The 15,000-nt window shown below is 43.8% G+C and overlaps 3 protein-coding genes and 1 long non-coding RNA gene across 7 annotated transcripts in view; 2 read left to right on the top strand and 2 right to left on the bottom strand.

Moving 5' to 3' along the window:
• The window catches only part of kdelr3 (KDEL endoplasmic reticulum protein retention receptor 3), a 4,814-nt gene extending 3,860 nt beyond the window's left edge, over nt 1-954 (top strand). Inside the window, exon 5 of the mRNA XM_077010334.1 lies at nt 1-954. This exon is cut by the window's left edge and continues 97 nt beyond it. The gene's annotated coding sequence lies outside the window, so the exon portion shown is untranslated.
• Nucleotides 955-1,111: 157 nt separating this feature from the next.
• LOC143517617 (GTPase IMAP family member 7) lies at nt 1,112-3,416 on the bottom strand. Its single transcript, XM_077010332.1, has 2 exons — nt 3,312-3,416; nt 1,112-2,893 (listed from the first exon to the last, which is right to left on the bottom strand). The coding sequence occupies exons 1-2, from the start codon at nt 3,325-3,327 to the stop codon at nt 1,905-1,907; spliced, it is 1,005 nt and encodes a 334-aa protein (XP_076866447.1). The 5' UTR covers nt 3,328-3,416; the 3' UTR covers nt 1,112-1,904.
• Nucleotides 3,417-4,064: 648 nt separating this feature from the next.
• Nucleotides 4,065-5,782, bottom strand: LOC143517622 (uncharacterized). The gene is made up of 3 exons (XR_013131999.1): nt 5,644-5,782; nt 4,831-4,956; nt 4,065-4,341 (listed from the first exon to the last, which is right to left on the bottom strand). It is a non-coding gene; the product is annotated as an uncharacterized LOC143517622 (long non-coding RNA).
• Nucleotides 5,783-5,995: 213 nt separating this feature from the next.
• mei1 (meiotic double-stranded break formation protein 1) overlaps nt 5,996-15,000 on the top strand; it is a 36,770-nt gene continuing 27,765 nt past the window's right edge. For 3 of the 4 annotated variants that reach the window (XM_077010328.1, XM_077010326.1, XM_077010329.1), the window contains exons 1-12: nt 5,996-6,234; nt 6,327-6,473; nt 6,660-6,780; nt 7,082-7,132; nt 7,624-7,697; nt 7,920-8,025; nt 8,628-8,828; nt 9,189-9,337; nt 10,456-10,570; nt 11,252-11,368; nt 12,166-12,265; nt 12,337-12,471. In XM_077010328.1, the coding sequence (XP_076866443.1) occupies nt 6,336-6,473; nt 6,660-6,780; nt 7,082-7,132; nt 7,624-7,697; nt 7,920-8,025; nt 8,628-8,828; nt 9,189-9,337; nt 10,456-10,570; nt 11,252-11,368; nt 12,166-12,265; nt 12,337-12,471 (1,307 nt within the window). In that variant the 5' untranslated portion in view covers nt 5,996-6,234; nt 6,327-6,335. Of the gene's footprint in view, nt 6,474-6,659; nt 6,781-7,081; nt 7,133-7,623; nt 7,698-7,919; nt 8,026-8,627; nt 8,829-9,188; nt 9,338-10,455; nt 10,571-11,251; nt 11,369-12,165; nt 12,266-12,336; nt 12,472-15,000 lie in introns of all 4 variants that reach the window. The other variant, XM_077010327.1, reaches the window with a different exon arrangement.

The raw sequence follows: 15,000 nt of genomic DNA, 5'->3' as shown, positions 1-15,000 counted from the left end.
GTGAAATCAGTCTACATATCACAGAACTACAAATCCCAGTCTACACAACAGTCACAGAACTACAAATCCCAGTCGACACATCTCACATGTCCTTTTTAAATGAAAATGACAAACTACAAAGTCCACTTTGGCTTCATCCACCAACACGCTTGGGTTGAATGTGCCTTACTGTCCATCAGTGGTCAACTTTTAAAAGGCCTCAGTACTCCTCAGTGTGAAAGCAGCTTACTGTCTGCTGTCACCTTCCCTTACAGTCTTCCCTACCCTACAAGATGGGTGAGTGTGTGTGAGTGTGAGTGTGAGTGTGAGTGTGAGTGTGAGTGTGAGTGTGAGTGTGAGTGTGAGTGTGTGTGTGTGTGTGTGAGTGTGTGTGTGAGTGTGTGTGTGTGAGAGAGTGTGTGTGTGTGTGTGTGTGTGTGCACATGTGCGTGTCAAACGTGTCTTCAGTTGAGTGTCAGAATTTTTAAGCAGGTGTTTTTGGAGTATCTTATTGGTGCAGTGGAGGAACAGATTCTACATTCCAGCCTTCTCTGACTTCGCCCTATATATCCGAGTCTGACGCCTTCCCTCCGCACACGCTGCGTGTCCCTCCAGCTCTGGGTGTGTCTGTGCTGCGTTTGATTGGACTGTCACATTATAAGGTTTTTATTTCTGCGTGCCTGTGTGTGTGTGTGTGTGTGTGCGTGCTTGTGTGTGTGGACATACTGCATAAAGATATTGCATGCATGATTTTCCATGACATTTATGGTTTAGATTGCGGCCAAACTACTAGTTTCTTCATTCACTATAGTCCTGTTACTCATCAGAAAGATTTGAGGATGAGCAAACCATGTTGAAGCTGAAAATATGAAAGTGGATTATCTTGAGAAAGAGGATTATCTCGATCTGATCTGCCTTCTGCATTCAGTGTGTTTTGTAAAATGAGCATTTTGTCAATAAAGGATAAATCTGTTATCTTGTCTAATCTGGTGGATTGTGAATGAGTCCATTTGTATTCTGCAATGTGTGTGTGTGTGTGTGTGTGTGTGTGTGTGTGTGTGTGTGTGTGTGTGTGTGTTCTGAATGTTCCTCTGTTCTCATGGAATCATGTCCACATTCATGCTCCAGTTGGTGATTTGTAGATTAATTTTATTGACAGCAGCTTTACCGTTAGAGCTGGTGCACATTGGTCATGTTAGAGAGTGAGTATGTTAGAGAGGGAGTATGTTAGAGAGGGAGTACAGTGGTACAGTGCAGGTGACTGAATGATGTGAAAACATTACAAGATCAAAAATGTTAAAAGAAGCTGTAATTCTTCCAGAGCCCAAATCCTCGACTGTTCACCACCTCAAATGCAGTGAGCATCACTGTCTACTAGCAGTTCACCAGGACTGTTCACCATGACCCACGGGTCAATCTGTTATCCAGGACGGTTCACCATGATCCACTGGTCAGTCTGTTATCCAGGACGGTTCACCATGACCCACGGATCAGTCTGTTATCCAGGACGGTTCACCATGACCCACTGGTCAGTCTGTTATCCAGGACGGTTCACTGTTTTCTGCTATCATGGAGCTGGTGTTAAGATCTCCAGTGTTTCCGCACATTCCACTTAAACTAAGGTTCTCATTTGGAAAAAGAAGTGCCATTCTGGTCCATATCCAGCAACCCAACGATGCCCGAGTGTCTGAGGGGCGGGGCCACAGCATCTGAGGGGCGGGGCCTTGGCGTCACAAAACGCTGTTTGCCCACAAGCAAAAGAACTGCAGGATAAGCATCAGTGTGTGTGTGTGTGTGTGTGTGTGTGTGTGTGTGTGTGTGTGTGTGTGTGTGTGTGTGTGTTCATATGACAGTAATGCTGGGTATTCTGGGTGAAAAAAGGCATTTATTCACATTGCTTATGTTTAATTTATGTGCGCGTTCTCTCACTTTAGAAGTAGTTTGTGTTTGTACAGCACTTTGGTTCCTTCCCTTACAGCCCCGCCCACTACTTTAGCAGCAGATGTGATTGACAGGGGCGTGGACGCTAAGGCCGCCGCCCTCTGCACAACTTTAGTTTTCTTCCCTTTGCCCTTCCCCTTGTCCAGCACCCCAGAGCTCTCTAGCGCCCCCTTCCCCATGGCGCTAACCAGCTCACACCAGAACTCTCGCTCCGCCTTCTTCCTCGCCTCCTCCTCCTCCTCTCTCTTCTTCTCCTCTTCCTTCTTTCTCTTCTGCTCCCCGTCAGGCTCCTCCTCCGGCCCCGCCCCCTCTTGCTCCTTCTCTCCCAGAATCCTCTGCTGCACCTGGCAGATGGCTCTCTGGGCGTGCTGGAGCATCTCACAGGTGTAGCAGGCCCCTCCGTTGTGCTCCACCACGGTGTTGATCTTCTCCAGCAGCTGCTGCACCTGGGCCACGCGCTCCGCCCCCCTCCTCGTGTTGTCCAGCGCGTGAAACCCGCCCTCACACCCGCACGCAAACTCCCAGAGTTCCTCGCTCTCGCGCAGGTAGCTCTCGGCGGGTTTGCCGTGCAGCTGGTTGGCCCAGGTGAGGAGGAGGAGTGTGTGTTTGAGGGCGTGGGGGCCGAAGACGGCGCGGAGCCAGTGGAGGGCGGCGTGCTGCTCCACCGTCATCCGCCCCGGCTGGAGCACCAACAGGAACACGTGAGGGCCTGGAGCGCAGAGAACCACACAGCGCCCCACCTCCGCACACACCTCCTCCGGGGACAGACCGGTGTCGAAGAAGCCTGGGGTGTCGATCACCTGCAGGCTCCGCCCCTCTACTGTACCACTGGCTCGCTCGCAGTGCTGAGTGACGGATGCAGGTGAGACGTCTGTCTGGAACGCCGGTGCTCCCAGGATGGTGTTCCCAGTGGAGCTCTTCCCCGACCCTGTACGGCCAAGCAGGACAATCCGCAGATCTGGACACACACTCTCTGTAGAGGAGAACGTAACACACACACACACACACAAGTGCTGCCACAATGTCGTACATAAATTAAATTCCTCATTCTTTCTTGGGTTTATACATTTGTTCATCTTTGTATGAAACCTTTGATTTTTCACAGTGGGCACAAGATCACGTGAGATCACGTTCACCTATTGAGCCATGAAGAAGAGCACATCCTCATCCTCACAGTGAAGCTACATTCCCGATAATCCCTGAATACATCGGGACATATCGGACACGCAGCTGCGTCATTCTAGGTTGAGGTGCCTTCATCCATGAGGATGATCGTCTCGCCTCTTCGATCAGATCCGCAGCTCTAATAATCTACAGTGTTAGAATGACACACCTCACACCTGCGCTACTGTCCACACTAACCTGCACGATGACACGAGCGTTTCACTCACCCATGGAAGACGCCATATCTCCGCACGCGCCCCTGCGCCACAGAACACGCGCACGACACCACGGCAGTAGAGAAGCTCGCGCGCCACACCACGGCAGTAGAGAAGCTCGTGCTCGCGCTCGCGCACCCGCCTCGTTTGTGAGGTCGTGCAGAAACAACCCGACCCACTTCCTGCGAGTTTCTGGTTTATGCATGCACATTTTATCTTTATTGTTAAATGTTGTATACGGAATAATAAACATACAATTTCAGAATTGGTTTGTCCACTTCATATCGTTAGTCGGTTATTTAATTCAAATGGTATAATACTGACACATTCCAAATTTTAAAGCGATCATATCCCGATACCGCTGAAATAATTTGTTGTTGTTTTTGATGCAGTTTTACCAGGGGTGACAATTTTTCTGAAGAACGTAGCTCTTCCAACGTTGCTATTTTCGTTCATATTTAGGATCAACATTTAAAAATTAAGCCAAATCTGTGACCTAATGACTCGTAATCTCTCCTTACATTCTGTTTTTATCTTGGATGTATCGTTTTAATGCTCTTTTAAACTGTTTTTATCTTGGATGTATCGTTTTAATGTATCGTTTTAATGTATCGTTTTAATGTATCGTTTTAATGCTCTTTTAAACAAGAGCCGCAAAGTTGCAACACGGTTTCTGCTTTTGTTCACACTCGTGCAAAACAGCAGTGTGCATTACATTTTAAAAATAGGTGGAAAATAATTAGTCACCTTGACCTATTATTGCTTTCTGATTGATGGAGGAGCTCACCCAGTCCACCATGTTCCTGGTAGGTAAACTGCACACTCTGGTGGTCAGCTGTGGTACTGCAGCCTCTGCCACAACAGCAAGAGGCAGGAGAAGAGCTCAGACCAGTGAGGGGTGAGATGAACTTTCCCGAACTGATTCATGATCCTCTTCCTGAGAACCTGCTCTTCCTCACACCACTCCTCCTCTTCCTGCGACCTCTGTGACCTCTGTGACCTCTGCCCCTCTGGCCTCAGTGGAGCCCATTGGTGCCATGACCTGGATGTGAGAGAAGTTACAAAGAAATGGCCAGCAGCAGTATTGACTGTGTCCAATTAAGATACTTGCAGAGTAGAGACATCCAAACCTGTTGTACATTGACATTGTGGCACAGGACACCTGCATACCTCGTTTGGGACTGATCTGTCTTTACTGTAATTTCCCTCTTGTTGCAGGATATGTACATCTAATCTAATCTAATGTAATCTAACATAATATAATATAATCTGTTGAAGTACAGTATATGTACTTGAATTATGTGTGGCTGTGTGAATAAGTAAGCCCACCTGTGCTGATAGTGTGTGTGTATTAATGTGTGTGTATGCGAGAATGCCCACCTGTGCTGAGTGTGTGTTTGTGTGTGAGAGAGAGTGTGTTTGTGTGTGTGTGTGTGTGTGTGTGTGTGTGTGTGTGTGTGTGTGTGTGTGAGTAGGCCCACCTGTGCTGAGAGTATGTGTGTGTACGTGAGAGACACATTTCTCTTCTTACTGCTTCTCTGCTTTGTTGAGAGTTTTGTTTGGTTGTGACCACCCCTCCACACTCCTCTCCTGCTTCCTGTATGATTTACCCTTTTCAATTCAGCAGTCCTGCCATTTCTGCTGAATACAACAACCACTGGAGGAAAAATACCAAACCTTCACTGAATTTGAGAGAGAAGTAACCAAGTTCAGAGCAGGTAATGTCCTCTTATTAGTCTATGATAGGTTATATCACCAAGTTCAGAGCAGGTAATGTCCTCTTATTAGTCTATGATAGGTTATATGAGCAGGTAATGTCCTCTTATTAGTCTATGATAGGTTATATCATATAACCTATCATAGACTAATAAGAGGACATTACCTGCTCTGAACTTGGTGATATAACTTATATCACCAAGTTCAGAGCAGGTAATGTCCTCTTATTAGTCTATGATAGGTTATATCACCAAGTTCAGAGTAGGTAATGTCCTCTTATTAGTCTATGATAGGTTATATCACCAAGTTCAGAGTAGGTAATGTCCTCTTATTAGTCTATGATAGGTTATATCATTCATACAGTGATATAAGCGTCATCAGTCACACATTCATACAGTGATATAAGCTTCACCAGTCACACATTCATACAGTGATATAAGCTTCACCAATCACACATTCATACAGTGATATAAGCTTCACCAGTCATACAGTGATATAAGCTTCATCAGTCGGTTTCACTGCAGTTGTGATCTAGTTTCAGGTCTGTGAAGGGGTTCAAGATTGTGTTCAGTGCAGTGTGTATTTGTTTATAATGCTGACCTACATGTTTGTTTACTCATAAGATTACCTGTCAGTTTCATTTTTAAACAGTATATGGTTAGAGAGATATAATCTCTCCAGCGTGTCCTGGATCTTCCCCGGGGTCTTCTCCCAGTTGGACATGGGGAGGCGCCCAGGTGGCATCCAGACCAGATGCCCGAACCACCTCAAGTGGCTCCTCTCTAAATCAATAATATAACGGGTCAAGATATTTCATCTGTGTGTGTCAAATCATTATGCATTTATTTAGATTTAACAAGGTAACTCAAAATAAGCCGCCATTTCTCTTTAAGTCTTCTTTTCTGTTTCTAAAACGCTCGCGCTTCTTCGCGACGTCATCTACAAACGTTGAAAGCTTCTTCAGATGGGCGGGGTTTACAGAGTGGGCGGGGTCTTATCCTCGCGCTGCGGTCTACTGGTCACGTATTTGTGTGGCTAGTCAAAACCTAAACAGAAAATATACCAAATTTTGGCACATCTGACGTTAGTTATGAACTCGTGAATGTGTTGCTATCTTTAACCCGTTTGTCTTTATTCACTTTTATGGTGATATAACGCAGCTGCCGCGGGTTTTTACCTCAAGACCAATCTAAACAGCTGAATTTAAAACGGAAACCAGGTGCTAACTACCTCATTTACAACCTTCTATAATCCTAACGTATACGTGACGAGGTGAACCTCCAGGTGAACACTTCCACGGTGTGTAAACAGGTTGTGGAGATGTGGACGGTGGACATCACCCTGGAGAAGGTTCACCTCAGACACCACCCCAGGTGGAGCGCGCGCGCGCCGCGCGGGCTTGGCGCCACGGTGTGTGTCGCGTGCGTGATAGAGATGATGGACAGACAGGACGTCTCGGTAACGGTTGTCTTTATCTTTTAATAGGGATTTTAGGTGTTTTGTAAACTAGCTGCTGCGTTTCTCTAGCTAAATGGTTTTGCCACTCCGTGAGTTGCGGGTGCTGGTTGTGTTGGTCAGTTAACTAGCAGCTGGATGTGTGTGTGTGTGTGTGTGTGTGTGTGTGTGTGTGTGTTGTTCCTGCAGGCCGTGCGGAGGTCTGTGGCACTGACAGGTGTAGGCGAGCTTCTGAAGACTGCTGGGGTGATGAGGGAGATCCTAGACCAGGATGAAAGAGTGTGTCTGCATCTCACCTCCTCCTTGCTGAGTAAGACATGCCCCCTCTGCATCTCACCTCCTCCTTGCTGAGTAAGACACGCCCCCTCTGCATCTCACCTCCTCCTTGCTGAGTAAGACACGCCCCCTGTGCATTTCACCTCCTCCTTGCTGAGTAAGACACACCCCTTCTGCATCTCTCCTCCTCCTTTCTGAGTAAGACACGCCCCTCTGCATCTCACCTCCTCCTTGCTGAGTAAGACACGCCCCCTCTGCATTACTCCCCCTTAAGCAGCAGGGTTAGTGTGGGTTAGACCTCCCTCCTGTCTCCTCCTGTGTTTCATCCACTACAGAGTTGTTGCAGTCTGTTGGAGAACCAGCCATACTAGAACAAGCCATGCAAGGTGAGAGGGCAAACAGAACCATTAGAGACCATCTCAGAACCATTATAGACCATCTCAGTACCGTTACAGATCATCGCAGTACCATTAAAGACCATCTCGGTACCATTACAGATCATCTCAGTACCATTACCCAACACCCTTGTACCATTACAGACCATAGATTTAAAACTGTTGCCCATATCTCTATTCTGATAGGCCATCTTTGTACCATTATAGACCACTTTTCTAATGTTACATGACACGTCATGTCTAATAATGTCTGATAATGTAGACTGTTATAGAGAGATATATAATGGTATTATATACCACATGTCTCTGGTGTTATAGAGAGATATATAATGGTATTATATACCACATGTCTCTACTGTTATATAGAGATATATAATGGTATATACCACATGTCTACTGTTATAGAGAGATATATAATGGTATTATATACCACATGTCTGGTGTTATAGAGAGATATATACCACATATCTCTACTGTTATAGTTCTGGTTGAGCTGTTGCTAGAAATGAAGAAAGAAAAGCTTGTAGAGTGTGTTCTCCTTGAGCTCCAAACACAGGTGAGGCACAGAGAGTAACATCACCTGCACCTGTACACACATGTACCTGCATTATAAACAGATGTAACATCACCTGCATGTACACACATGTACCTGTACACACATGTACCTGCATTATAAACAGGTGTAACATCACCTGCACCTGTACACACATGTACCTGTACACACATGTACCTGCATTATAAACAGGTGTAATCTCTGGTTCCTCCTGGTTCCTCTCAGCTGTGTGAGCAAGCTGCTGTTAGGCGGTTTCTTCCATCTCTCACATTTCTGGGGAAACTGATGGATGTGATTCCTGATGTGGCTCTAGTGCTGACTACGGTTCACTGTAAGACACACACACACACACACTTACACACTCACACTCTAGTGCTGACCACGGTTCACTGTAAGACACACACACATAATCACACACTCACACTTACACATTCACACTTACACATTCACACACACGCATACTCACACATTCACACTTACGCATTCACACAGTCTCATACTCACACATTCACACACACACATGCATACTCACACATTTATACACACACACATTCACACTTACACATTCACACACTCATACACATTTATACACACTTACACATTCACACACACTCATACTCACACATTTATACACACTCACACATTCACACACTTACACATTCATACACACTCATTCTCAGACATTTATACACATTCACACACTCATACTCACACATTTATACACACTCACACATTCACACACTCATACTCACAGATTCACGCGCATGCACACTCACACACTCACACATTCACACACACTCCTAATCGCACATTCAAACACAGACAAGTTCAGGTTTGGCACACATTGACAATTCTAGATGATTTTTTATTGATCCATTTACTGAATTCTCTCTGTCTCTACCTTGTATCTTTCTCTTTCTCTCTGTTTTCCAGCGTGTCTGCTGGAGGCAGTGTGTGCGTGCCTGCTGAACCCTGACGAGGACCTGAAGACTGCAGTGTGTTACGTGTTGCGTGGGGTCTGGGCATCAGATGCAGTCCAGTCTGTGTCTCACACACTCAGAGAGAGAGTGTGTGTGTTATCACTGCAGACGCTTACACACGCCAGCTCCCACCAGCTCACCATTAACAGCCTTGGTGAGAGAGAGAGAGAGAGAGAGAGAGAGATGGGTGGAGAGAAGGATAGAGGGATAGGTGGTAAGAGAGAGAGAGAGAGATGGGTGGAGAGAAGGATAGAGGGATAGGTGGTAAGAGAGAGGGAGGGAGACATGAGGAAACAAACTGACATGTCAAGAGTATAAACACAAAAATATAATAAGAAATACTAGAATATAACAGAAAACCTCAGACAATAACAGGACAAATGTGATGAGAGTGAAGATGTCCTGTGATTCAGTGACAGTATTACATCATTTAAAACATCACGTATGTGTGTGTGTGTGTTTGTGTGTGTGTGTCTATGTATGTCTGTGTGTGTGTGTGTGTGTGTGTGTGTAGGTTTGCTGTTGCTGCTTTTACGGAGCTCAGAGAATGTGTCTTTACTGATGAATCAGACACACAGTGAGAAAGAGGAAGATGAGGAGGAAGAGTCACAGTGTACCCAAATCACACTGCAACACTGCTCCCTCCCACTCATCCTAAAGAAGGTACACACACATATACACACTCACATATACACACACACATATACACACTCACACACATACACACACTCACACTGCAACACTGCTCCCTCCCACTCATCCTAAAGAAGGTACACACACTCACACACATATACACATATACACACACACACATATACACACACATATACACACTCACATATACACACACACACATATACACACTCACACATATACACACACACACATATACACACACACACATATACACACTCACATATACACACACACATATACACACTCACACTGCAACACTGCTCCCTCCCACTCATCCTAAAGAAGGTACACACACATATACACACTCACATATACACACTCACACACATACACACACACACACATATACACACACACATATACACACTCACACACATATACACATACACACACTCACACTGCAACACTGCTCCCTCCCACTCATCCTAAAGAAGGTACACACAATCACACATATACACACATACACACACACACATATACACACAATCACACATATACACACATACACACACACACATATACACACACACACATATACACACACACACATATACACACTCACACACATACACACACATACACACAATCACACATATACACACATACACACACACACATATACACACACACACATATACACACACACACATATACACACTCACACACATACACACTCACACACATACACACTAACACAAGCATGTGCAACCACACACAAACGTACACACACATACACACTCACACACATACACATATATACACACTCACACACATGCACACACTCACACATATACACACTCACACACATATATACACACTCACACACATACAGACACTCACACACATTCACACACATATACACACTCACACACATACACACATACACACACTCACACACATACACACACCCAAGCAGTCAGACTGATTTGTCTGTCTTTGTCTGTTGGTGAGGTATTCAGACAACATTCAGTTGTCTTTATGAATGATCTCTCACTCTTTATTTTCTATAATTCTCATTTTATACCCCCCCTTCCCTCAATCCTCTTTCCTTCTCTTCCTCCCACTCTCTCTTCTTCCGCTCCCAGCTGTTGTTGAGTGGTGATGAGTCTCTGCAGGTGGTCAGTGTTCAGTGTGTGTCTGCTGTGCTGGTCCACTCCCCCAGCCAGTACTGCGCCCCATTCATACAGGCAGACATACCAGGTCAGAACCACTACACTGTGTCCCGCAAATCAGGCAGACATACCAGGTCAGAACCACTACACTGTGTGTCCTGCAAATCAGGCAGACATACCAGGTCAGAACCACTACACTGTGTGTCCCGCAAATCACCTCAGATCTAGTTGAAGTGATATAGTGTACAGTGATTGGATCTACACATCTTTGCCCTTTGGATCTGTTCACAGCACTATATCTTGGGTTGGTGGGTATAGTGGTACCACTGGTACCTGCACTAGTGAGATCTGGGAATGTTCCGACTCCCACTAAACGTCATAAGGAGAACTCTGAACAATGCTGCTTCACTTCAGTTGTTATCCCTGTTGCTAATGTAAAGTTGACAATGTAAAGTTCATGTAAAGATTTTAGCATTAAAAGTCATAAGCATTTGGCAGTGCTGAGGATGAATTTGGCTAAAATTGAAAATGAAGTGGGTCCGTCTTGTCCTGTGAGAGCTGAATATGCGTGTGATTGGTGTGGCAGTATACATACCTGCTTCTGTGTGTGACAGAGTTCCTGTTTGAGTGTGTGTGTGTGTGTGTGTGTGTGTGTGTGTGTGTGTGTGTGTGTGTGTGTGTGTGTGTGTGTGTGTGTGTGTGAGTGTGTGTGTGGGTGTGTGTGTGTGATTGGTGTGGCAGTAAACCTACCTGCTTCTGTGTGTGACAGAGTTCCTGTTTGAGTGTGTGAGCAGCAGACGTGAGGTGATGCTGTGGTGTGTGTACGGCTGTCTGCTGCTGCTGTGTGAGGACTCCGTCTTCTTCACACACTGCCACTCTGTCTACGGTGAGACTGATGTTCTCTGCAGCTCTGATCTGAGTACAGCGCTTACCAAATGTCACTAGATCACGCAGGACGCCATGTTTACATTTATGGCATTTAGAAGACACTTGTCCGGAGCGTTTGATAGTGTTGTCTCATCTACAGGAGTTAATTAGCAACAGTAACTCAGCTGATAATTAACAGTAGCACAGTTGATAACTGTGGCATAGATGATAATTAACAGTAACACAGTTGATAAGTAACTGTGGCATAGATGATAATTAACAGTAACACAGTTAAGTAATAACACAACCCTAACCCTAGATCAGGGGTCACCAACCTTTTTGAAACTGGGAGCTACTTCTTGGAGACTAATTATTGCGGAGGGCTACCAGGTGAATTCGCATCAATCTAACGAAAAGTTGTTGAGTGTGCGTTGGTGGTGTGCGTGTGCGAGTGTCAATTGCTAAGCGGGAAGACCGCTAGCAACCGCGGACAATCTATAATAGTAGCAAAAACATAAACGATGCAGCGCTTTGGTGCATGGCACTAAAGTGAGCTATTTTTAAAACAAGCCCGCGGGCGACTCGTGACGTCCTCGCGGGCGACATGGTGCCCGTGGGCACCACGTTGGTGACCCCTGCCCTAGATGATAATTAACAGTAACACAGTTAAATAATAATTCATAAGTAACAAAAAACAGTTGATAAATAATAACATTGATAAGTTTGTCACTGCTTTTTATGCTCAGTAGGTACTGAAGGTAATGAAGACAAACGCTTTGTGTGTGTGTGTGTGGTGTGTGTTTGTGTGTGTGTTAGGTATTGAATCTCTTCTTCGTAGTCTGAAGGCTGTTCTTAAGCTGTCTAATGTAGAGGTGCAAACACAGGGACTCCGGCTGCTTACAGCTATACTGGACAGGTACAACACACACAGTATTCACTATTTTATTGACCATGATCATTAAAATTGTTTGTGTGTGTGTGTTTCAGGCAGCCAGTAGGTGTGCGTCTGTTCCCCACTGGCCCGGGGTTTGTGGGCGTGGCTGAGGTAGTGGTGGGGGGTGTGGCCTCATCCTGCCTCCAGGTAGCCACACAGGGTACCTGTGCAGCTACTGCCCTGCTCAGGTGAACACGCCCCTCACAATAAGTAATACAGAACAACTAAAACAATTAAAAGTAGCTATTTAATAAGATATCAAATCATTAAATTATAAAATAAAGTATAAAAAAAAAGAACAACAGTCCATCAATTGTAACAGCTAATAGAAAGCAAGGTTAAAAAGAAAGGTTTTTAGCTGCTTTTTAAAGCTAGTAAGACTCTGTGCCTGACGAATGTTAACTGGTAAGGAGTTCCAGATTTTTGGAGCGTAAAAACAGAAAGCTGCTTCACCAGTCTTTTTGTGCTTCATCCTGGGAATTTTAAGTAAGCTAGCTCCCGATTATCTTAGTGCACGATTTGGAACATAATCCATCAGACACTCTGAGATGTATGTAGGCGCTAACCCATTTAGAGATTTATAAACCAATAAGAGAATTTTAAAATCTATCCTAAATGATACAGGTAGCCAATGAAGTGAAGCTAAAACAGGTCTTATATGAGATGTATGTAGGTGCTAACCCATTTAGAGATTTATTAACCAATAAGAGAATTTTAAAATCTATCCTAAATGATACAGGTAGCCAATGAAGTGAAGCTAAAACAGGTCTTATATGAGATGTATGTAGGTGCTAACCCATTTAGAGATTCATAAACCAATAAGAGAATTTTAAATCTATTCTAAATGATACAGGTAGCCAATGAAGTGAAGCTAAAACAGGTCTTATATGAGATGTATGTAGGTGCTAACCCATTTAGAGATTTATTAACCAATAAGAGAATTTTAAAATCAATCCTAAATGATACAGGTAGCCAATGAAGTGAAGCTAAAACAGGTCTTATATGAGATGTATGTAGGTGCTAACCCATTTAGAGATTTATAAACCAATAAGAGAATTTTAAAATCAATCCTAAATGATACAGGTAGCCAATGAAGTGAAGCTAAAACAGGTCTTATATGAGATGTATGTAGGTGCTAACCCATTTAGAGATTTATAAACCAATAAGAGAATTTTAAAATCAATCCTAAATGATACAGGTAGCCAATGAAGTGAAGCTAAAACAGGTCTTATATGAGATGTATGTAGGTGCTAACCCATTTAGAGATTTATAAACCAATAAGAGAATTTTAAAATCTATCCTAAATGATACAGGTAGCCAATGAAGTGAAGCTAAAACAGGTCTTATATGAGATGTATGTAGGTGCTAACCCATTTAGAGATTTATTAACCAATAAGAGAATTTTAAAATCAATCCTAAAGAGATTTATAAACCAATAAGAGAATTTTAAAATCAATCCTAAATGATACAGGTAGCCAATGAAGTGAAGCTAAAACAGGTCTTATATGAGATGTATGTAGGTGCTAACCCATTTAGAGATTTATTAACCAATAAGAGAATTTTAAAATCTATCCTAAATGATACAGGTAGCCAATGAAGTGAAGCTAAAACAGGTCTTATATGAGATGTATGTAGGTGCTAACCCATTTAGAGATTCATAAACCAATAAGAGAATTTTAAAATCAATCCTAAATGATACAGGTAGCCAATGAAGTGAAGCTAAAACAGGTCTTATATGAGATGTATGTAGGTGCTAACCCATTTAGAGATTTATAAACCAATAAGAGAATTTTAAATCAATCCTAAATGATACAGGTAGCCAATGAAGTGAAGCTAAAACAGGTGTTATATGTTCCCTCTTTTTTGTACGTGTTAAGACTCTGGCTGCAGCGTTCTGGACAAGTTGTAGTCTGTCAATTGTGGTTTTGGGCAGTCCAGTTAATGATGCATTACAGTAGTCTAATTGTGAAAAAACAAAAGCATGGATCAGTTTTTCAGCATCTTGTAGTTTAAGAAAGGGTCTCACTCTCGCTACATTTCTTAAATGGAAGAAAGCTGTTTTGGTGACATTATCAGTGTGAGTGTGACGCTGTGACAGAGGCAGCAGGAGGCAGAGGTGAAGGATGCTCAGGTTTATTATCCATAGAATAATACAACGAAAAGACTCAGACTCAAAGGCAAAAACAATAGCAACAGAAAGGCGAACACTGAAGTAAAGCTCTTTGTAGTTCTAGCAGAACTCTCCCACATAGCGAGGCGCTGTGGCAGGTGAATGAGCAGCGCTGGAAGGAGCGACCTGTGGGAATATAAGGGGAAAGCCTAACGCGAAACAGGTGTCAGGACACAGATGATTGGGAGCGTGGGAGTGTCCTGCGATGTGAGGGTGTGTGCTGTGAGACGGTGGGCGTGTTGGTGCGTGTGCGGGTCGCTCGGGGTGCCCTTTGGTGGCGTCCGGGCCGACTCACCGTGACAGTGAGGCTTAAAAGTCAATGTAGAATCTAAAATTACACCAAGATTTCTAATTTGATCTTTCGATTTTGGAGCCAAATTTCCCAATTTATTTAAAACTTGAGTTCTCTCTGCTTCATTACCAATAAGAATTTCAGTTTTATCTTCATTTAATTTAAAAAAATTATTATTCATCCAGTTAATTATACTTGATTAGCAGGTTGTTAATTTATTTAAGGCACTTGCATCTTTTAGCTCTACAGAAATAT

The sequence above is a fragment of the Brachyhypopomus gauderio genome, chromosome 6 (assembly GCF_052324685.1).
Source record: "Brachyhypopomus gauderio isolate BG-103 chromosome 6, BGAUD_0.2, whole genome shotgun sequence".
In the NCBI taxonomy this organism is placed as follows: domain Eukaryota; kingdom Metazoa; phylum Chordata; class Actinopteri; order Gymnotiformes; family Hypopomidae; genus Brachyhypopomus; species Brachyhypopomus gauderio.
This window is presented reverse-complemented; position numbering and strand designations above follow the sequence as displayed.